Source organism: Saccostrea cucullata, unplaced genomic scaffold, assembly GCF_032062105.1.
Source record: "Saccostrea cucullata isolate Sc308-1 unplaced genomic scaffold, CSIRO_AGI_Scuc_v1 ctg573, whole genome shotgun sequence".
NCBI classification, from domain to species: domain Eukaryota; kingdom Metazoa; phylum Mollusca; class Bivalvia; order Ostreida; family Ostreidae; genus Saccostrea; species Saccostrea cuccullata.
Window position 1 is genome coordinate 161937 of NW_026921228.1, and position 12054 is coordinate 173990.

General features: G+C 32.0%; 1 protein-coding gene across 1 annotated transcript; it reads right to left on the bottom strand.

The window, feature by feature from the left end:
- Positions 1-794: 794 nt before the first annotated feature.
- LOC134259520 (septin-11-like) lies at positions 795-9798 on the bottom strand. Its single transcript, XM_062742108.1, has 10 exons — positions 9709-9798; positions 7805-7921; positions 4782-4914; positions 4229-4342; positions 3964-4045; positions 3649-3789; positions 3303-3420; positions 2681-2770; positions 2478-2574; positions 795-908 (listed from the first exon to the last, which is right to left on the bottom strand). Exons 1-10 carry the CDS (start codon positions 9730-9732, stop codon positions 811-813), a joined length of 1014 nt encoding a protein of 337 aa, XP_062598092.1. The 5' UTR covers positions 9733-9798; the 3' UTR covers positions 795-810.
- Between the last annotated feature and the right edge of the window lie 2256 nt (positions 9799-12054).

A 12054-nucleotide genomic window follows, 5' to 3' on the forward strand; every position in this document is an offset into this window, starting at 1 on the left:
CCCCTTCTTGCCGAGCGTCGACATCTGAGCTTGGTGCTGAGCTTTACGCTGCTGAAATGCTGCCATTTCACTCTCATAACGCGTTTTGTTGTCCTCAATTTTCTTTTTCTCATCAGCGTGTTTTTTCTTCAATGCATCAAATCTGTCATGTAACTGCAAAACATAAAACCAATAAAATAAAACTTATTCAAAATTAATCTACCTTTCAAAAATAATAATTTTGCATTAGACTCAAAAATTTTACCAAAAAAAAAAAAAAAAAATTAAATAAGATTTATAAAGCAGCAACATATAAATATATGCTCTGCTTTGAGTATTCTCCTTTCATTTTCTTTGTTTTAAAATAAATACATGCCTAATTCACTATTTCTTTAAGTTCAAAATACGATAAAGGCCCCTTTCTCCATTTCTTTTAATTAAATATACAATACAGACCTCTTTCTCTGTTTCTTTATTTTTAGGGTGATGACAAAATTATATATCCGGGATTCCTATGTAAACAAGTGTTAGGACATCTTTGTCTTTGTCAAATCAGTTATTGATAAACTATAAATAAAGGACAGTCCATTACCGAAAGTTGATTTTTTGGTAAAAACACACTTATCCCAAAACAGATGTAAGTAAAGTATAGCACAACATTATAATTAGAAGTTTGTTGCTATTCCAACCCTGAAATACATGTACATTTAATAATGAACCCATACTTGTATCCATGCTTTAATATGAAATTTTAATATCCTTGCCAACCTTTTGGATTAGGTTTATGAGAATGTCCCATTTCCTGCAATATATATTCTTGCGGAAGCATTTTTAGTGTTTGCTGTGTGTGGTTTCTCTCATGTCCTCCATATTAGTTCGGATCAACATCTCCCTCAGCTTTACAAAGTCACAGTGGTTTTCATTCTCAAATGAAAAGTAAATTACTTCATTCATGCTTTTGAAAGATAAACTTAACATGTAGTTATATAGCTTATATTTGCATTGCCATAAATATACACCTCTCCTTATGAAACTATTTCCATGAAGAATTTTCAGCATTAGCAATGAAATGCATTTGCTTTTGGTAATTTTGAAAGTTTAAACCATCCTTTAACATAGAATCAATCTTGGAAAAAGTTCTGAAATTTTTTCATCACTTATTTTTTAGCAAAGTTGGATAACTCTGATAAACAAAATCAAAACCTTAAAAACCAAAATATCGCTCAAAAATTTTACAAAATTCTGTTATTTGATTTCTGTTATAGAATGCTAAAAATCATAATTAAGACATTTTGAAATCTACACTAAATCCTTCACCATATGTTTCGTAAAAAAAGCTTTTTTGGCCCAAAGTTAAAGATGAAGAACTTTTTTTTACATATATATATCCTGTACTAAAATTTTCACCTAAAATAGGGTGTTGCCCTTCATTGACGGGGAGATTTTTATAAATATACAATACAGAATGCTTTCACATAAGTTTCAGCTTTTCTGGCCCAGTGGTCTCTTTGAGAAGACAGATTTTCAAAGATTTTTCCTATATATTCCTATGTAAAACTTTGATACCCAAGTGTTGCTGTCTCTTCCCCCAGGAGTCATTATTTGAACAACTGAAAATACACTATACACAATCATTCCACAAAGACTTTCCTCTTTCTGGCCCAGTGGTTCCAAAAAGAAGATTTTCAAAGATTTTTCCTATATATTTCTTTAAAACTTTGATTCCCCAAATATATTACACTCAATAATGAACCCATATCTGTTTCTATACTTTAATCAAAAATTTTTATATCCTTGCTAACCTTTTGGCCCAGTGGTTCTTGAGAAGAAGATTTTCAAAGATTTTTCCTATATATTTCTATGTAAAAATTTGATTCCCTGTGTGTGGTTTCTCTCATGTCCTCCATGTTATGTGAACAATTTAAATCTACACTATACCAGCTTCCACATAAGTCACAGCTGGTTTTGGCCCAGTGGTTCTCAAGAAGAAGATTAATCAAAGATTTTTCCTATATATTTCTGTATAAAACTTTGATTCCCAATTGTGGCGCCCTTCCCCCGGGGGTCATGATTTGAAAATTTAGAATCTACACTACCCCAAGATGCTTCCACATAAAGATTTGCTTTACTGGCCCAGTGGTTCAAAGAAGAATTTTTAAAAACCCAACCCTATTTTTGCCTTTTATCAATAATCTCCCCTTGCGAGGGGATATGTCCCTTCATTTTAACAATTTAAATTAAAACCCAAGGATGCTTTGTACCAAGTTTGGTCAAAATTGTAACAGTGGTTCTTGAGAAGAAGTCGAAAATGTGAAATTTTCGGACAGACGGACAGACAGACGGACGGACAGACAGACGGACGGACGACGGACAAAATGTGATCAGAAAAGCTCACTTGAGCCTTCGGCTCAGGTGAGCTAAAAAACAATATATAACATCTACTTGAACCAATTATTTTCATTCTTTGGAGTTTTCCATGAGTTAAAAATGACAATTACCTTGAACTGTTCCCCATGGATATTGCCTGGCCTTGACCATCTTGTTACCTATTTTGACCTCATCACTGCTTCCTACCACAGCAAATGGAACATGACCCTGAAAAACGTAACCATTGCTATTTAGACTGTCTATGCTCTTGTATTTCAGGAATAAACATTTAACATAGTAAATTATAGAGTAAAAATTTTCTTTATTCCCTTACATTCATGACTTTGTTTGCTTCTGCCACTGTCTCATCATCTACAGGGAAGCTGTATATCTGGACACCATTAGAACTCAGCTCATTCATGATCTGAACACAAAAAAATTTATCTTAATTACTCTTCATTGCATATATATTTCACTTACTGAAACTGTGAATAATTTTAAAGAAAAAGAATGATTCAATGTTTGCATGTACATGTGTGTGTGTGTGTTTTTTATTAAAGTGATTCCTAAAATACCCTTTGTCAAGAAATGACAGTTAATATATCAATTTTAAAATTAATTTTTAATTCCTGTGTCTGTATAAACCTAAGTTTTTTTCCTTTCTTTGTTCGTTTCAATTTTCCACTTTTTGTTTGGAATTTCCTGAAATATTTTAAAAATACTTCCATGCTTTTCATTTTTCTTTCTTTTTCTTTGTACATTTAACAGCCCTTAATCATGAAATGCCCAGTATGTGGAAAACAAAGCAATTAAAAATCAAGTAGGACAGAACAAATACTGTTAACTTCCTTCTCTTTCTTCAGAAATTACAAAGATCCTTACAATTCTATACAACTACCAAGAGCTTCCTGCCTCCTAAAATGTTTTTTTTTAATATTTGTATTTGAAGAACTTGCCTTTGCTTTGAATTTCTGCAACTCAGCCTTTGTGATAGTGTCAGCTTTAGCTATGGTTGGGATAATGTTAACTTTGTTGTCAAGTTTCTTCATGGTGACCAGATCCAGGGCCTTTAATCTGTTATAACAATAAACATGATGCATAATTTACACATATATCCATCCAATTTGAATTGAATTGAAATATCAATAAAAAAAAAAAAAAATACAAAATAAATTATGCAACTGAGCAATTTTTCAAACAACATTGAAAGGTGTACATTATAAGATTAAATTCAAATGTCACTGCAAATCAGGAGACAAAAACATGTTCAAAATACAATAAGGCTTTGAACCCCTGACTTACGAGTGTCCAGTGGGAGCTACAAAGTAAAGACAGGCATGAATCCTAGTGTCATGGTAGTTATGGAGGGATCTCTTTATTTTCAACTCTTCACTCAGGAAATTTTCAAACTGGGCATCAATATAGTCCACAATGGGTTTCCAACTGCAAATTAAATATAGTTATTAAACTGGGCATCAATGTAGCCCATAATGGGCTTCCACCTGCAAATTCAACAAAAAGTTATCAAACTGGACATCAATATAGCCCACAATGAGTTTCCATGAAATTTTTACTAAATAAGAACATTTCTATCCTGCTTCTAATTGACAAACTGACCTGTCTTCTTTGTTTATTTGGTCCCCAAATCCCACACTGTCAACAACTGTCAACTTTAATCTGACATTGCTCTCTTGTAATTCTGAAATAATAAGATTTCAACATCTATTCAAAATTTTTGTTTTCATTGATAAAATGTTAATATCTAAAACATTTTTAAGACCAATTAAAATTACATGTATAGCTATTTTCAAATTTTTAAAAACACATTTCAAAACAAAGAATTTGTTTAATATGACAAAAGTAAGAGTACATAGGATTTTACCATAGGTGCTGGCCTTTAGTTTGACCCCTGGGAGGTCATGAGTGCTGGGAGTTGAGTCAAAGTGAGTGTTAAAGAGAGTATCCATCAAGGTAGACTTCCCAATGCCTGTCTCACCTAAATATAACATATAGAGCAATTATAATCCATGTATATTCCATGCACACCCCTTTGATTTATTCAGTGTTCCTAACTCTAAATGTTATAAACACTTTTATTTGCACTAATCATAATATTCTTTTTTGCAGTAACTTTTCTGGATTCAGTTACATGTACATCAAGCTCAAAAATAAACCTGAATACTTAAAAATTCTATTTGTACTAAATCATGATTACACTTGGACATAGGTGTTCAAAATACTCCTTACAATAAAGTTGTTTCTTCCTAAATAACGTGCATAGAATACATTCAATAGTTCAATCTTTTTTCTTCCATATTATGACATATATAATGATTACTGAGTATTTGAAATTGATACAACTATTAAATTTTTTACTATAAATTTAAAAGGTATAATGTTAACAACATTCAAAAATCAAACTGTTTGACACTCACCGAGACAGAGGATGTTGAAGCAGAAGCCCTGGGCCACTGACTTGTTGACCAGCTGGTCAGGCAGACTGTCAAAGCCCACATGGCCATTGAGATTTAAGTTTCTCACTGTATTCTGGTGGGGTGGCTTAGCTGGCTGTAAAAATATACATAAATGCTACTGATAAACATATAAAAATAATGTATCCATGATTAACATAGGAAACAACTAAATATTCCCATCTTACAAAAACACAAAATACATGTATATATCATAAAATGGTTACATGATGGTAGAAAACATTCAACACAGAAAAAAAAAATAATTGCACTTGGCTCTGCAGTTCATATTCCACTCATCGATTCATGATAATAACAAAGATCTCTAATGCCTAGGTCACATTTAACGATGGTCGGTCTAAATTTTATCATAAAATGGTTACTAACTCCTATGGACATGATGATAAATAATACAAAAAATCTTTTTTCTTTAAAAAACAATACATAGAATAAAAGGTGAATAATGTTTGCAAGGCAAAGTGCAGAGCTTATAAAATTGTGACTCAGTGTTGAAAATGTGTGCAAAATTTGTATGGAATTGCCTAAAAACGTCAAAAGGTCATATCTAAGCAGCAAAGAACACACATTTCTTTATATTCGGATTAATTATCATTCAAAAAATTTATATGAAAATCAAAATTTTGTTTGTAACGTATCCTTAATAGGTTAAATATTCACAAGATATTCAAAAGTAACTGTTCACGATAGCCACTGATTTTAAGCAGGTCAACACCCTTATTGTCCAAGACGGACGACCGAGTTAATAAAACTGCCGATTGGACACAATGTGATAACAGAAGAAATCGGCCACCTACGCATGAAAAATTATAACTTGGACCGATGGACACAAAATTGGTCGGCCGACCAAAAAATAGGTCAAAATCGGCCAAGACAACGGCCGATGAACTGTCGACTGTCACCCGAAGAATCCCTTTTTTGCTTCAAAACCCGTCGGCAGTTGGTCGCTTTTGGTAATGTGACTGGGGTTTAAATTGTTCACATACCACTGAGCAGGTAAGAGGAGCCAAATTGGACACAATGTGACAGGTGGATGAAAACTTGCACCTTAGAGTTTGAACCGACATATTGTCTTAGGGGACTCAATATAACACTGACTATACCTCAATACTTCCAAAATCTGGCTTATAGTTTGTTTATAGAGAAAGTTTCAATCTGTGAAGACTTATTACTGCATGATTTGACCCCAGGAAGGCTTTACTGATAATAACCATTGGTTTTACATACCATGTGTAGAACTTCTATATACAACATGTCTGCAATGTTTAATATAAACCTGAACCAGCTGTGAAAGTTAGTAATGCTTAATAACCAATCTCTAAACAAATACAACTTGATGATCTGTGTAGAATTAATCAAAATTAAAACAGTAGCGAACATGTGTGTAAAACTAGTTAGTATAAAAAAAAGAACAATTATTAACTTAGAAGTATATTTGTCAATGTGCAATGAAAAATAAATGCCTCCCTCTCCCAAACTGAACATGAACAACTTTTTCCCCCAATTGAACATGAACAAGTGCTAGGATAACCTAGAAAGAGTTCACCTTTGTGAAGTCTGGGTACAGACTGGTGGTAGATATTACTGGAAGCTTGCTCCATTTCTCAGATTTCATTTTCTATTTTGTCAAAAAGAATATTCATTAAACACCAAACTACTAAGTCAATATCAACATCTACAAACTTTTTTTTTAACATCAGTACCGGTATTCTATATACTGTAGATCACTAATTTTTCGCGACACCTTATTTTCGAAAGCATGAATCTTTATAACAGACATAATTTTCACAAATTGTTAATATTTCTCTATATAACCTTAAAAACTATATACACTTCACTGCTATATTTAACGAATAAAAAGTGATTTAATTTTTTAAACAAATGAATTCTGTTTGCTAAAAACCATAAACTTCACTGCTATATTTAACATACTTAATTTTTTAAACATGACTCATCTAAACATATTCTAACTCAACATATGCAAAGAGACAAAAAAAATGTTCCACATGATAATTTGTATAATTTGAATGATTTATGTTAACAAAAGTGATACAAAAGTCCATTACAATTAATGGTGTTTATATGTATATCATGTATAATTAGTGTATATGACATTTTTTATTCATCTCAGGAAAGGTTCTTATAAGGAAGAGAGACCTAGGTCAACACTTTATACATGTTATAGCTGACAATACATGACAGGTAGAACTGCTATCAAGTTTATAATCAACACAGATTCTGAGTTTGACAAGTGAATAGCATAAAAGATAGCATATACTGAAACAAAGAATATTTTAACATGCAGATAGGGCATATTTATAATTTTCACAGCAGGAACTATGATAGGAATAAAAGACCTTTTACCTATTATAGTACATGTATTGTGACATATAAACAAATTACAAAAATCTCATTTGCAGATTCTATTTAACACAGATTCAAATTTTATTTCAAGACACTTAAACACTGATTACTTTGTAATAAATATGACATTTAGGATGAAATTAGATAAGCACATTGCCATATTTAGACCAGCACACATTAGACTTGGTTAGAGTCCCAGCAATGGCCAGAATAGCATTGTAGTTTTAATGTCCTGATGCTGTTTAAGATTAATTACTTGTTATTAGCTATAAATTTCTAACCAAAGTTTTATATCTTTTTCTTTACATATTCTTTTATGCATGTTAATACCCTGTATTATCTCTAATACTTAACCCTTTCAACTAACGTGACCGTGACACCATTAACATTAACTGATCCAAAACCATAATTTTCCTCCCCAACAGAGTACCATGAATGACCACAATTTTGTAAGAGACATTGTTAATTGAATTCAAGCCCAAGAATTTTTTTTTAAATATTTTTCAAGAGTAAAGGCCCTGGCAACATGCAAAGAATTAAAGGAGCATTATTTTAGGATACAGAAACAGACATAGCGAGGATGGCGAGACTTTATGTACGAATACCTTTTCCGCAATAATTTCCGACTGGTTAAGTGACAGGTCGAGATTTTCTTGTGACTGATCACATGACAGATCAGCTGACTGATCTAATGATGTGTCTCCATCAGACGATTGTTCTTTCTTTACAAGAAACATATAACATAACTATCAGTGCTTGCTATATATTTTTTTCATATAATTTAAACACTTTACTGGCTTCCAATATAAAGTATGTGTTTTAGTTTAAATTTCTTATGTGTCTACATGTCCGCTTCATCATGTAAGCAAGTTTTCTCTCCAGCTCTATTGACAACAATTAGAAATGGAAGGAAGGGGTCAGATTGAGAAAAATTAACATGATTATCACACTGTCAGCATATCAGTAAAGAAAAAATAAATAACAAAAATAAAAATCAGAATTTCTGGAGTTGTAATAATGTTAGATAGAACGTTCTATCGTTAAAATGATATTGTCCTACGGACCCGGTTTAACGATAGAATTCGATCCGTGTATTCGTAATGTAGCAAAAGAAACATGGGCGGTAACTCGTACTCACTATAACTCAGTGCATTTACTACGAACAATCTAGAGAGTTCTGAATGTAAACATGGCAGGTAAATTTGAAGCGAGAGAAAAACGTTGAGAAAATTAATTGGATTTTCGTCTTTAGATGGATTATTTTCTGAGATAAAAGGCATAAGCAATCTCAAAAAGGTTTGTTTTGATTAACTTGGTAGTTATTTCCAGTGCAAATCCTTTTATATTCTTCAAAATCGTTTCGGAGCGGATCCGCTCCGATTTGCTACATTGCAAGTATATGGGACGTATTCTAACTGTGGTGAGGGCTTGTACCGAGACACAGTTAGATCATTCTAACTATAATAATGTTAAAAAGACTGTTATAAAACATTTATCAGAGAAAAATTATTATCATTTCACTTAATTTAATTGCAACAATTTTCGTTGAAATTCTTTCAAAATAGATGTAATATTGTTAAACTCCTGATTCTAGATGATAGAAACCGAGAAAAGTTGTTAACATTTTTGTCAATACTAACTGTACATGTGCTCTTTGTTTCCGACAATTGAAATACCATCAAATGTAATTTCAGCAAGATTCATCAGGACTAAAAATTTGAACTGAAGTCTCTTCTGAAAGCAGTGCTACACAAAGTGCTTCTGAGAATCTTATCCAAAGCTCGACCGCTTGCTATGATCCAACTAGGTTGAAATGAATTCCCTGCCCACTTTAACTCATTGCATTTATAGACATCCGAAACCAAAGGCTTCTAGCAACAGTCTCACTGTCTGATTCAAACATATTTCATATAGGATGTCCAAAGTAAAACGTTGACGTGGGCAAGGAATTCATTTCAACCTAATTAATTCATAACAAATGGTTGAAGTCCAAGAAAGATTTCCAGAATCATTTTGTGTGGCACTGGTCTGAGATTCAGAAGAGAATTCAGTCCAAGATTTTTAGTCTCAACGAATCCCGCGATATTAACTAAAATGGTAAACAATTTAATCTTAGTAGATTAATTGAATTTTATGTAATTGATGTATTTTAGCTTGAATATATTCATAGGGGGTTACTGATCTTTTTAAAAATATCAACCATCCTAAAAATTTTAATCCCTTTTTTCTCATTCAGAATCTAATATTACAGATGTAATTCAGATGTATCCTGATACATTAAGGCCTATGGTTATAAAAAAATTCTGAATTAGCATTTCCTGCAAGGCTTCAAATCGATGTAGACATAACTGCCCCAAAAATGGGTGTTTCCGCCTTTGTGTGTAAATTTGGAACCCGGTGTTTATAAACAATAGGTTTCGATTCAAATGAAAGCGATAGATACAAACTTAGAAACATACTTTTTTCTCAATGTTTATGCTAATAAGAACATGATAAGCGATGTACCTACCCTCTGAACGTCAGGAGTTGACATTTTTATTAGCAAACTTGACAGATTCTTGGGATTCCGTTCTTCCCTTTAAACAACCGGAAGTTAAACTTGGATTATTTAGTTATTTATTGAAAATATTTTTAATGTAAAAAAAATAATAAAATAAAGAAGTCATTTAAAGTATAGAATCAAAAATTAAAAAAAAACAACCATAAAAACATTTCAGACTAATATTTTTCGCGAATAATTTTGTTTTTATGGAATTTAAATTTCAAGAAATTCTGATAAAAACGGAAAATACTAAGGCGTATCAGAGTTATCTTTTCCTATCTCTTTTGAGAAAAAGGGGGAAATATTTTACACACATCAAATTAATTTAACTAATTAATTAATTAAAACACATAATAAATAAACAAAAATAAAGTAAAATAAATAAAATGAACCAAAATAAAAAAAAAATAAAATAGAAATATCATACGATAGAAAGGAATTTTAAAAGCCGGTAGCGTAGTTAAAAAAAAAACAACTTAGAACCCGTTTGAATCATTTTCATTTGGGATTTTGCTTATTGTTAAAAAAAAAAATCATATAAGAGAATGTACATTTTTGGGACAAATAAATGGTAGCTGGCTTTTAACTCAATGTAGGAAATGTACATGTACATTTAGTTGAAAATATTATGAGGATATGATCTAAACACTTTTCACTCAAATGTGTAAATGTTTTTTTTTAGTTTTTCATAAGTCTGAAATTGATAAAGTAAATATAACGACAAGGATGTTTGTAAATCTTGCTTTTCTTTCTTTTTCTATTTAAGGTGTTTCCACCCTCACAATTTTAATGGTTCAAAGTACAAAAACTGCATTTTTTTATTTAATATACTTTTAATGTGCCAATCACTGGAAAAATGTATAGGTCACCATATTATTTAAAATGCTAAACATAAATAAACGGAAGTGTATGTCAACATAAAAAATCGCACGTTTTTTGTAAACAGTATTATGAAAAATATGTAAAAACTGGTTAAAATGCATAATTCTGATGCTGAATGCTCCTAAATACTTCCTACTTATAAGATTCTTTTGAATTGTGAATACCAGGGTAACTATTTTACATTAGAAGTACAATAAAGTAAATGCCTGATTGAAGAGACCTTAGAAGGAGTTATTGCCCTTGTAAACATTAATTGATCAAATAAAGAAAATATGCATTTTAAAAATTCTTTTACTTAACAATAGTTATCATTTCACCTATTGTAAATCATTCTTCCAAAAGATATTGTTCTGTTAGATATGAATTTAAACTAATTACAGTTTTAGCAAAACCTATGACATCATAGGAGGGTGGAATTACCTTAAACATTGAAGGTGGTGGGTTTTATTCGTTTCAGTGGGAAAAATGAACAATCTTTTAGGAGGTGTTCGCAATGAATGCATGGAATAGAGCTAAGAAGAGAAAGGAAGGGGGTACTTTAATCTTGTCCAGTTTTCAGGGTTAATTATTTTCATTTCACTTTTGTCTGGAATTCCATGAAGGTAGAAAATCTTTTCAGTTCACTTCAGAGGGATTGCCAAACATTCTCAATGGAAGAAAAAAAATGGATATTTGACTAAAAAGACATTGATATTAATTTACAACAAAGCTTTATGATAAACGTGATGACTTTTTCTTTTTAATCGTCAACTTCCTTTACTTATGTCGCTAGAATATCAACAGTCTCGTTCAAAGTCACCATTTCGAGAGCTCTGTTGTCGATACAATGACCTTGTCAGCAAATACAGTCTATCATTAAGTCAAATGTAGCTGCAGAACTGTAGCTCTCTGCTTGAAAAAATCCGGACAGAGAAAGCAGAGCTACATATATGTCCGAATTTTCTCAAGCAGAGAACTACAATTCTGCAGCTAAGTCAAATGCTGACTGACCTTTTTTCATACCGATTGTTAGGCCATAATTTACACACTGAATTGTTGATTTTTCCCCCATTATTTTCCGATCAAGACAATGAGCACACGGCGGATGTGACTGGTCAGCAGGGGAAGCTTACTCCTCCATGGTACATGATCCCACATATGATGTTTTAGAGATCCGTACGTGTTTGCATTGCTCCTGATTTGTATTCTTTAATCGATCTTTGAGTTTGAATACTTTTCGTTTTCTTCACATGATATGATATGATGAAACATATGGAGACAACGAACAGTATTCGAGATCAAAAGTCCATAAAACAAAACAAAATAGGAGCAGAAAAAACACGCACCTCCAAAACATCAGAGGTGGGATCAGGTGTCATGGAGGAGTGAGCATCCCCTATCGACCGGTCACACCTGCCGCGTGCTCCTTGTCAAATGATCGGGAAATAACGG

Excerpts from the sequence above, each read along its gene's own strand:
- LOC134259520 (XM_062742108.1), bottom strand. The coding sequence starts at position 9,732 with ATGTCAACTCCTGACGTTCAGAGG. Across the intron at positions 4,915-7,804 it reads CGGAAATTATTGCGGAAAAG|CCAGCTAAGCCACCCCACCA; the intron begins GTATTCGTACAT and ends ATATTTTTACAG. Across the intron at positions 909-2,477 it reads TCCATGGGGAACAGTTCAAG|TTGAGAATGAAAACCACTGT; the intron begins GTAATTGTCATT and ends TTTACTTTTCAT.